Source organism: Sprattus sprattus (genome assembly GCF_963457725.1).
Source record: "Sprattus sprattus genome assembly, chromosome: 20".
NCBI classification, from domain to species: domain Eukaryota; kingdom Metazoa; phylum Chordata; class Actinopteri; order Clupeiformes; family Clupeidae; genus Sprattus; species Sprattus sprattus.
Window position 1 is genome coordinate 23,123,329 of NC_137918.1, and position 12,342 is coordinate 23,135,670.

General features: G+C 41.7%; 1 protein-coding gene across 1 annotated transcript; it reads left to right on the top strand.

Moving 5' to 3' along the window:
- Positions 1-10,081: 10,081 nt before the first annotated feature.
- cdkn2a/b (cyclin-dependent kinase inhibitor 2A/B (p15, inhibits CDK4)) lies at positions 10,082-11,392 on the top strand (the record flags this gene model as incomplete). Its single annotated transcript, XM_080859709.1, has 2 exons — positions 10,082-10,204; positions 11,088-11,392. The coding sequence occupies 2 exons, from the start codon at positions 10,082-10,084 to the stop codon at positions 11,337-11,339; spliced, it is 375 nt and encodes a 124-aa protein (XP_080715835.1). The 3' UTR covers positions 11,340-11,392.
- Between the last annotated feature and the right edge of the window lie 950 nt (positions 11,393-12,342).

Genomic DNA, 12,342 nt, shown 5'->3' on the forward strand with positions numbered 1-12,342 from the left:
GGGAGGGGCTGCACACGTATCATAGTTTGGTTAATTGAAATGGTTGTGTTTTTAAAGGCAGGCAGGAGGTGTTGTAGCGAAAATACAACTGTTTCCAAAAACTTAGAGATAATATTCAATCAGAGTCAGAAGTCCGGAGTCCGATGAACTGAAGTTTTATTAAGTCCTGCAGACAGATCATCCAAATATGAGAGTGGGGGTCCCCGGGCAAACTCTGAATCTAAGACCCAATGCATTGTCTTTTATACTCATAATTCGTCAGTTTATGCATCATGGTCATCACCTTATCTAAAAATGACCCAATCAGAATATTGCCTTATACTTTCACACTTTTTATACTCATTATTAGCCACTCAGAATATTCTCGCTCACCTGTTGCGAGGGAACTTTTGCTTTGGGGAGAAAAGATCCTCCTGCCAATTTTCTTGGTTATCACATGATAAAAGGCTATGTCTGGCCTTGAAAGGCCTCATCATTTGTGTGCATTTGTATGGTTGTGTGCGTATGCGTGTATGTGTGTGATTGTGTATCCATGTGTGTAGGTGTGTGTGAATCTGTGTGTGTGTGTATGTGTAATTGAGTGTTTGTTTGAATGTGTGTATGTGTATATGTGTGTGTGCGTGTAAGTGTGTATGTGTGTATGTGTGTATATAGAAGTGTACATATGCCTGTGTGTGTATGTGTAAGTGTATCTCTGTATGTGTGTGTATGTATAAGTGTGTGTGAGTGTGGGTGTAAATGGGTGACCCCCTCCTGACTGCTCTGTAACTTTCCACTGCCCTGCACCTGCACTCTGGTTTTCTTGCACGGGCCTAATGACAATTGTAGCTGCAATTCTGCTCTATGACCACCACGGCACTGTTTGACAATGATGTTTGACAATGATAATTTTCAACATAAACGCCCCTTTGTGTCAATTTTGACACACAATACGATGGATATATTTAGGTTTCCTCCGGTAGGAGGTAACCTATTGTTATTGTAGGCTTTCTTATTATGTTGCTGCAATGGGAGTCAATGGAAGCCCCTAGAACCATATGGTAACTTTTTGTGAAATTTGGCACACTCATTAAGGACAGTCCCTTCTTCATTCTCACCAAGTTTCATGGCTCTCATTACACCACTCTAGCGCCACCAACAGGTCAAAGTTGGACTTTTGTAACACACACAACTTTTGAACCGTATGACCGATTTTCAAAAATGAGGTACCCTTGGATTCCCTGGATCAAGTCGAATTTAACCCACCCCATGGCGTCCATTTCCGGTTATATAGATTTTCTGCTATTTCCGGTTTTATCAAAAACCTTTGAAAGCCTACTCCTCATACAATTTTTGGCAAATCTTCTTTAAAATCACCAGAGATGATCTTCAGACCTAGCCTCACAAAAGTTACTTTTTAGAATTTTGATCCTCACAACCGTTTGTCCGGTACAGCCACTCAAATTCAGCAGAAAAGCGGCCAAACAGGAAGTGAGGTCATATGTCAGCAAATATTTGAGTGAAATTTACGCCACATGGTGTGTTTAATTCGTCTTGATCCAGGGAATCCAATGGTACCTCATTGTTGAAAATCGGTCATGCGGTTCAAAAGTTGTGTGTGTTAACACAAGTCCAACTTTGACCCGTTGGTGGCGCTAGAGTGGTATAATGAGAGACATGAAACTTTGTATGAATAAAGAAGGGATTGTCCTTAATAATTGTGCCGAATTTCACAAAAAGTTACCATATGGTTTGTCCGGTACAGCCACTCAAATTCAGCAGAAAAGCAGCCAAACAGGAAGTGAAGTCATATCTCAGCTAATCTTTGAGACTTCAACACCAAACTGGTATGTCACTTGGAAGACACTACAACATGTTCCCATGTTCTCAACTTCATATCTTGAAAAATTATTGATATAAAGCAAATTGGATACATTGTTAATGCTAAAATAATGCTTTACACATCTGCAGGTCAAAAAGTGAAACTCTGATTCAATCACAAGTTCATATGAAGACACTTGAGAGTGTTTAGTACACAAATCTGAAAAAAAGTTGACTGTAAGATGAAAAGTAGATTTTTGGTGAATATTTGAAACATGCATGCTTGACTACTTGCTAGGGTGGTTCTCTATAGAATGTCTCTCTGTCTCCTCATCCGTGCGGCTCCTAAATCTCACACACTCAGTCTCCCCTTAACACACGCGCAGGCTTTGTTTTACGCACACACATTCTCACAGACACACAGCTTGGTGTCACACACATACATTCTCACAGACACACAGGGTAAGCGCCAGAGGCGGATCTTCCATTAGGCAAACCTAGGCAAGTGCCTAGGGCCCCAACCAAATCTGTCTTTATTAGGGGCCCCCAAATCTGACCCCCCCCAGCCATTACTTATGTAAAGTAAAAAAAAGAAACACATTTCTAGTAGAAAAAAATAACACAAATTTCAACATAACGCCGAACTAATGCCTAAATAATAATTTTCCAGCACACATGCTCCCCTCCATTGTGCATTGGACTAGTCCAGAATATGATCACGTAGTAACGCACGCAGCGCGAAATAACGTTACTTCAAACCAAAGCAGAGGGATCCCTAGAAAGGTTGCCCCTGTTGCAAAGCAATAAACCTCCAGAACAATAGGTAATTTGCTTGGCAGATAGAAAACAGTTTCCCTAACAGAAAGTCTGAAGCTTGAAGTTATTTTCAAACCTTTACTTGGGTAGCACTGTAAAACTGAGCAGACATGCAGAATACATTTTAGTAATCTCATCTCATTCGTTTCACATAGCATTGCGTGTTTAAACTGTGATAGAAAATACGTTAGCTTAATACTAACGTATAGGGGAAATTACAGAGACTGCGCTAGGTATTAGCATCAATTAATTCACGTTAATGTTTTTGTATATGAGCCTGACATTTGCTCGGCAGATAGATAACAGGTTCTGTAACAGATACACTGCCGAAATTGACGGCACGAACGACTGGAAAAATGTATCAGCCTTCCTAAAAGAACACGAGAAGTCTGCTGATCACCTCGCAAATATGGCTGTTTGGCGAACGCTTCAGCAACGGCTCCAAACAGGTAAAGCCATAGATCATGTAAATCAAGAGCTGTTTGTGAACGAAGTAAACAAATGGAGAGAGAGCTTGAAAACGTCTGATCGCCATTATTATACACTTGGCCGAGCGCAACTTAGCTTGTCACTCACTCACTCACTCACTCACACTGAACCACTGCTTTGCCTGTCTCTCACTCACACACAGCCACTGTTATTCCTGTCCACACACAAAATCTTTTCATTGGTCCTGTTTAAATGTAGATGGTGGTTTTCATGGACTCATATCCATTTTTTATTTTAGTTCTGTTAAGTGCAAGATCATTTTGTATCTCTGGCAGAGAATGGAAATTCTAATCTTTCTCTCTCTCTCTCTCTCTCTCTCTCTCTCTCTCTCTCTCTCTCTCTCGTCTGATCTGAGTAATAAACATGTCATTTTGGCAAAGGCTGGAGAAATCTGAAACTGATTTTACTGTGGAGAGTTGAGTGGCAGTGCACTATGGGTTTATTGCGATTCTAAGAGTATTGGGATGGTTTTTTGTTTTGTGTACGTGTTTCAAAAATGAGGGCCCCATGTCTATATTTTGCCTAGGGCCCCAAAATGGCTAGATCCGCCCCTGGTAAGCGCACACACACAACCTCCACTCACTCTAAACTTCAGGACAAAAGCATTGTAAATGTTGGATTTGAAATGTAATATCCCATTGGCAAGTCTGCAGCATGGATTTTTCTATACAGTGACAAATTGTCACAAAATTACATTTTTCCCTGGTTCGCAATGTTTGGAGGAGGAAACCGCCATCGCTGCTTGCAGCTATATTTCAGTTTATCTTACTTCATTACTAGTACAGCATGCTGCAATTCTGCTCTATGACCACCACGGCACTGTTTGACAATGATGTTTGACAATGATAATTTTCAACAGAGGGTTTCACTGTTCTACATGTCAAGTCAGATTATGCGATATGTGCTCTTCCAGCGCCGGCACATGGAGGCTGTTGATAGTCGGTTGTGAGCGAGCGAGGCCCCTTGCTGGGAGGAATAGGGAAATGATGGCAAGGGCAGATTAGCATCAGACGTATGATCTCAGCGCCTGAATCCCGGCCCTTTCAAGCTAACAGATAACACCACAGAGGGAGGACCTAGCCGGGGCGCATTTCACCGAGCTAGGTGTCCTCCCAATCGGCGCGTGCCGGTGGAGTTCTACGCCTCACCTCAGAAGTTATCCTGTGTTGGAAGACGCTAATAAAACTAATAAAATAACCAAAGGAACTCTCTCAAAAAAGATTAGACATTACTCAGAAATAAATACTACGTTCCTGTTCCCCATTGTGATATCCATGTAAACACACATTACAAATGACTATTAAAAATTATAAAAAGTCTCCTGCACTATTATTGTTGCTTGGTGATACTGAGCTAAATTGTGTATTGAAATAGGTGGGCATGGGAAGCTACATCTACAGACCTACAAAGTGGTGTGGAGGTATGTCTGGTGTTTAGAAGGTTATGGATATGATACAAAAAACAGGGTCAAGAGGAGTTTAAATATGAAGCATGATATGCTCTACTTAACACACATTAATATGTGCCTGAAAAAGACCATTCATGTTCATTTAGCAACGCGGGAACAAATGCATATTTCCCTATTGTCTTTGATATTCAGGGCATACAGTATACCAAATATTCCATAATAGCCCAGAAACACTTGGTGGCCTCTATCTGACCCATGCTTCAGTGCACAAACCCACTTGTATACACACAAACTCTGCAAAATGTGTAATTCAATTTCCATTGATTAGAAATCGTTTGGGGACCACTAAGAAAACTATTTCCTTTTGCTGATTGGACAAAATAAAGAGGCATGTGTCTAGCAGTTACATATTATGAAATTCAGCCTTTCCCAGACCCAGCATAGAGATTCCAAATCCAGTTTAAAAATTGTTTCTGGGCCAATTCCGCCAGCGAATGAGAGAGGAATTTGAAAATGACTTTTGCCAATCCACATCAGTGTAAGGTCAACATTATAAGAAACAAATATTTAAACCTAGTGATTTTGATCTCCTGATTTCATTATATATCAGATCATTTCCTCAATATATCTATTTAAAGACACCAAGGGAAGTTCAGCTGAATTTAGATACAGTGGAATGAGGGGAAGTCAATGTCTACCCCTTAGTACACTACCCCGGTGTCCAAATGTCTTATTTGGCTAGGGACACTAACGGCACCCTGAGGTCATAGCGCACCACTTCGGGTAATCTTAAAAAAGCAAGCTAAGCTTTTTTTTTTTTTATTCAACGGGTCCAGTTCCTAATATTAACAAAAAAGAATCCTGTTCCCTTTTCTCTTTGTACTGTAAGTGCAGTTAGAAGAGACTTCTGGGGCAGTCTTCAAAACAGATTTGTATGATTCAAAGTACACTGTCTCTTTGATGTGTGAAACTATTAAAATATGTAATATTAGGCTATTTATTCAAATGTATCAAGTATTACAAATATCAAGTATTAACAGTAAAATCTCATTTATTTATAAAGTATTTCGGTTTTGGATTTATGTCACGACCCATTATGCAACTGTTGAGATATTTTCATGCTTCAGGAAAATTCCAACTTTAAAGAGGAGAAAATATCTCATTGTATCACAGAGGATTGATCTTCTATGCAGCCAAACACATCAGACATACGTAATGCTGTCTCATCATGCATACTGGTGAAAGAGTAAATATCTTTATGAGGGAAAATGAGGTCATAAATTCAACAGTTCAACAAGCACAGTAGAGGACTCAACTTTGGCAAAGTGACAGTGAACACTCAATGTATAGATGCATCAGATACTGTACTGTAGATTATTGAAACACGTACACCCGCCATCGTGTACATTCGACCATCTGACTCATATGCTGCCCTCTAAATGCTCCACCCTGCCCAGGCATGGACTCTACAACAAAACATCTGAGGATCTCTTGTGGTATCTGGCACCAAGACATTAGCAGCACATTCTTTGAGTCCTGAGTTGAGTTGCAGGGTAGAGCCGTCATGGATTGTCTTCTTGTGCCGCCACAATCTTTATCTATGTATTCACTAAACAGAGTGAAGTCATTGTAAAAGCATGGCAGTGGCAGTGGCAGAAAAAAGGATGTCCAGTTAGTAGTTAATGACATATAAACAGATGCATGATGGTGCATTCCATAACTGCCAATAGATGTTTTGCTAAAAATGAGAGAGGCTAAATGTATATTATGTGTACTATATGTGTAAGCACATTGAGAGTCAGTTCACCAGGTCAAATTCCTTGTTTGTTCGAACTTACTTGGCAAATAAAATCTGATTCTGATTCTGATGTATGTAGCAGTGGCCCTTTTGTCAGTGAGTGATCTGTCCTGTCTGCTGTGTCCTCTGATGAAATCTGAAGGCTAAAAATAGCCAGGCTGGGGTGTGTCAGCTGCCTGCCTACACGCAGAATTCATGAGTCAGGCGACATGTAATTACACACAGCTGTGAGCTGCGCCGAGGCACCAGGGCCCACTGGCTCCAGCACAAGTGCTGTGAGAGGCTCCAGGGGGGCTGGTACAGGTGCTGTGAGAGGCACCAGGGGGCTGGTACAGGTGCTGTCAGAGGCACCAGGGGGCTGGTACAGGTGCTGTCAGAGGCACCAGGGGGCTGGTACAGGTGCTGTGAGAGGCTCCAGGGCCCACTGGCTCCAGGGGGGCTGGTACAGGTGCTGTGAGAGGCTCCAGGGGGCTGGTACAGGTGCTGTCAGAGGCACCAGGGGGCTGGTACAGGTGCTGTCAGAGGCACCAGGGGGCTGGTACAGGTGCTGTGAGAGGCTCCAGGGCCCACTGGCTCCAGGGGGGTTGGTACAGGTGCTGTCAGAGGCTCCAGGGGGGGATGGTACAGGTGCTGTGAGAGGCTTCAGGGGGGGATGGTACAGGTGCTGTGAGAGGCTCCAGGGGGGGATGGTACAGGTGCTGTGAGAGGCTCCAGGGGGGCTGGTACAGGTGCTGTCAGAGGCACCAGGGCCCACTGGCTCCAGGGGAGCTGGTACAGGGGGGGCTGGTACAGGTGCTGTGAGAGGCTCCAGGGGGCTGGTACAGGTGCTGTGAGAGGCACCAGGGGGCTGGTACAGGTGCTGTCAGAGGCACCAGGGGGCTGGTAAAGGGGGGCTGGTACAGGTGCTGTGAGAGGCACCAGGGCCCACTGGCTCCAGGGGGGGATGGTACAGGTGCTGTGAGAGTCACTACATATCAGGGACGTGCACAGGAGGGGGCTAAGGTTGCCCGGGCAACTGCCCGTTTGCCCTCCTCGACTGAAGTTGCCCCTCCGAAGGAAATATGTATATTTGCGATCAGGGGACAGGGGTGTAGCAGCAACGGCTAGTGAGAGTTTAAAATTATATTGGCAAAATTTGCGATTAGGGGACGGGGGCGTGGCTGCTGTGACAAAAATGAATGTGTTGCCCCTTTTTTCCAGGGCAGAGCAATGGCCCTTCAAAATTCCTGTGCACGTCCCTTCTACATATCATTGGTTCAATAGAATTGTGAACTGGGGTTCAAGGATTGATACAATTATTTAACAAAAGCCTGATGCTCTCATTGACAATTAAAATGACCAACCCATGTTGAACTTATGTTACCATAATGAAGGCCTCTCTGACACTGCTGGTCACAGGACCACTTACTACCATTCAAAGTGGTATTAGATCATTTCTCTGTTGATAGTGAAAAGGGTCTTGAATGTAATATCCTTATTAAGGTATTTAAACACTATAAATGAGAATATTCAAGGTCATCTGTAAAATAATTTTAATTTAATTTAATTTAATTTAATTTAATTTAAAAGGGCAGCTGTGGCCTACTGGTTAGGGTTTCGGGCTGGTAACCATAGGGTTTCCTACTGATCCCCGACCAGTAGGAAAAATGTGGGCGGGGGGAAGTGGTAGAGCACTGCTCTCCCATGCCCACATCCACGGCTGAGGTGCCCTTGAGCAAGGCATCTAACCCCAATCACTGCTCCCCAGGCGCCACTGAAGGCAGCTCACTGCTCCGGGTTAGTGTGCTTCACTGTGTGCCTCCCTGTGTGCTTCACTACCCTGGATGGGTAAAATGCAGAGACTAAATTCAGAGTGTGTGTGTGTGTCACTATCTCTGCCGTTAAAACAGTCACTAGTCACTAGGGCTCATTTCCATTCCCATAATTTTAGACAGGCAGTGTGTTCTGTCCATCCTGCATTCCAGGTGCTGTATACGCAGAATACCTCATTTGAGGCAGAACTACACCACATATCTTACTATGAAAAGCATTCCACTACCATTTTTCAATTGATAACACTATTAAAAAAGCGCTTGATATGTTTACTGAGGCTTAGCCTCAAGATAGTAATAGATGTTGAGGACCACATTGTAAACCCTAGACGAGTAGAGAAGTAGCCTGTTTCTGGGTTTGTGTGGGAAAGGTGAAAAACATGTGGGACATTCCTACTGTAGAGATGTAATCCTTTTGCCATCTTACTGAAAATTAAGAATGAGGAAAGACAACTGAGTCTGACCAAGAAGTCAGAGGATCAAAACATTTTTTAGGAAGTAATGCTGCTGTTAAAAGGAAACAAAAACTGAACAGTTAACATGGTAATGCTCTGGAGAACCAAAACGTTACTTCCCAGTCTGACAAACGCAAAATAAATGAAAAATTAAGTCTGTTTAAAAGAATTAAGTTCAAGCACATAGAGTGTTAGTGTATTTTGTTGTAGAAAAATGAAATGTGTCTATTACCTGCAATAATGACATATGTCAGAAGGATCGTATTTAATATTTGTTCATTTTTTGTACATAATGATACTTTGTGCTGGTCTAAAACAGAGAAATCATTTTGGAATAGTTTATTTGTCATGCCTTCAGAACTGCATCATAACAAGCACTTTAATTTTTGTCAAAAGAAATTACTACTGACTACACTTTAAAGTCCCTATTTGGTGGGTTCTGATCCTTTAGCATCATTGGTTCATACCTCAAAATACTTACGCTGTACGACCTTGAAACATGCCACATTGACCAGCCATACACTGTTGACATTTGCTGCAGTTTCTATGGAGTTGCTCAACAGCATCTATGCAGGCAGTGGAATTCCCCAAACTTCCCTGTCTTCAGTCTCTCTCTGGAATGCCCTGCAATTGACAAGCTACAAACCCCAGAAAAGTGGGGAGAATGGGAATCAGGGTGACATTAATTCGACCAAAGTACAGCAACATCTTTGCTTGCTCCCTTGACTATATGGCCTCTGGTCTAGCTGTTCAAAAAGACAACACAATCATCACTTCAGCACAGGCAAGCATTGCTTCGCCATTCCATCAGCCAAACGGTCATATTTACACAATTTAGGGAGAGTTTATATGAATTGCGTTAACTACTGATTTTTGTTCAACACTGTCACCCTTCAACAATTAAGCTTAAGCTATAGGCTAAAACGAATCTCTAGTTGGCTGACTAAAAAAATGGCCTTCTGTCACACCGTAACCGGCTTAAACATTTTACGATACACAAAGACTCATATTATTTGTATCCTCGAGGGAAACACGCAGTTGACAATTGCAATCTAGCGATTTTTAGAAAACATGAAGGCGCAGAGATGTTCAGAGATGACCAAGACGTCGAATAAACTTCTGTCCAAAGGAGTGTGAGCAGCGGACTCTCCTTTTCAAGCATTGCTCTACTTCCTGTAACACAGAGACGCGCATGTGCACTGAACATGCGACTGCAGCAACTTGCGCTATGACGTTCCACAATTCAAAACAGAGGCAAGTCTGAACAGATATCTCATTATGTTATGTGAAGGCCATATGCAGTTTGTGGCGATATAATGACCCGCGACAGATTATTTTCTTTCAACTCAAAGAAGAGCCGAAGTATTTTGGACTTCGTCTCTGCAAATTAGTTATAAAATAATTTAATCTACGATGTTCGTGCCTTGACATTTGCGGTCATACCTGTCAAAAGGAGTATATAGCCGCCGGTTCCGAAAAACTCAGTGTGCAGTTAGTTTTTACGATGCGTCCAGAGGAAGAATTGACATCAGCAGCCGCAACTGGCAACACTGAACGGGTGAAACATTTGTTACAAAGTGGAGTAAATGTCAACGGAGTGAACCGTTTCCAAAGGACACCTTTACAGGTAGCGTTTCGTTTTTTGTCATAACTTTAGCTGTTCTCATTGCCACCTTAATGCAACCTTATAGCCTTAGTTGACTATTGGTAAACTATTGGACATTTTTCACTAGACAATATTTGAGGGTGACACTGAGTTTAAGGACACTAGGGAAAGAAAACAACACAGGAATTGAATTTCAGTGTTGAAACAGTTTAATACATTTGCCTTGTCTAGGGAAAACATATTGCTGCTAACTATATCATTAACAGGTTATATGTCTATTCTGACTATAGGCTATTCTGTTAATTTGGGTGATAGGTTGAACATTATATTAAGGCTATGTCTGTTTATTATTTCTGTTTAGCCTTTTATTATTGTCTAGACAGTAAAGCAGTTTTCGTTACGTTGTGGAGGCTATGAATTGTGTTAGCCCAAATGCTAGGCCTATTTGGTGATTTTGCTATGAATTATACTGTTTTTGTTAAGGCCTATTTTTTTTATTTTGTGTGGTGGAGATGCGGGTCATGTTTTTAGAATCCTCCGACAGCCCCTTGTGAAGCCTAGTTTATTGAGTCTGGACATTGTCACATTTAAAAGCATCCTCTCCTCGAGTTTAGCTGATTGTTTTGTTATTGGTTTGTTAAAGCCTATTTTAACCAAGGATAGGCTACAAGTGACTAAACAAATAAAGATGAACTGAAGCTATTGGACTATAAAGCTACAGGTTCATGTAGAGTAGACTACATAGGCCTTTAGAGCCCAGTTATAAAATAAGGCTTTTCAAATATTGGGCAGCATCATATCTAAATGTCAGGATAATTTCCTTTATTGAATTGGTCATTTTGTTGGCCCATAGACGCTTTAACTTTACGGTCATATTTATTCAATATGCGACGATCTCCTGCAGGTGATGATGATGGGTAGCACACCTGTTGCAAGGTTACTGCTCGAGCATGGAGCGGACCCCAATGTACGAGACCGTTCCACCGGGACTACACCCTTACATGACGCTGCAAGAACAGGCTATTTGGAGACGGTCCGGCTCCTTGTCGAGTTCCACGCTGATTCCCAAGCGACCGATAATAACAATTGCCGACCTGTCGACTTGGCACAGTTGAATGGACATCAGGAGGTTGTTCATTTTCTTCTGAGCATCTGACGGATTCTATATGCTATTTATTTACGTTTCTAATTTATTGACGGCCTGTTATAGGCATAGGCAATCGTTTTTTATTTTCCCTTGACAATTGCACTATGGGTTCATCAGACAACGGTTAGGTGTGCTTCTATGTGACTATTTTAGGCGTATATGCTATATATGAATTTGAACGTTTTTCATTTTAACGTGATAGGATATTTAAGTAAAATGGCAAATTGAAAAAAAATGACATTCAAGAACTCAAATTTAATCTTAATTGATATTATCGAAATATTTGAACTGCCTTTCACTTGGGCCATAAATTGCAGTGCTTAGGCTACTAAATGTCATTGCTGAGGAGTGCTGGCTACAAATCTGATTCTTTTGTCTGAGAAGTTATTGTAGCCTGCATTTTGTAGGGCCCATGTGTGTGTGTGTGTGTGTGCGTATTGAGTTGCTTGTGGGGGATTACAGCTTTCTACTATTTTCTTAGCAATAATAATTTTATTTCTTTTGAAATCTTGCCTAAGTTATTATATTTTTGGAGAAAAAAAATTTACAAATTAAAACAGAGCCCATAACGCGCACATTAAGTCCTTTGTGGATATTTCGAATTTGGCCATTGGATTGGATTGGGTCCACATTCTAATTGCTGAACACGTAGGACAAATACGTTAAACCACGGAACAGATAACAGAGTCGTAACCATCAAATTAAATTGATTATTTTAGCGGATTTAATTAATTAGCCTACTAGATGGTATTAATAACCGCACACATTCCTTGCAATTTTGACCATGTCGTGCAGCTGAAAGAATTTAAATAATTCAAGAAATTAGAATGTTTCACTTGACGTGTTAAGAGGAATGGCTGATCATTTTGCAAAGTCAAATATTTTCTCATCGAAGTTTAAGAGTTAGGATCACAATAATGTTGTTAACGCAAGGGAGGTTGGCTCCGACCGGTTTGTAGGCTAAATCAACTCGTGTGCCGCCCATTGTGCAGGCTGCTCTTATCATTTCACA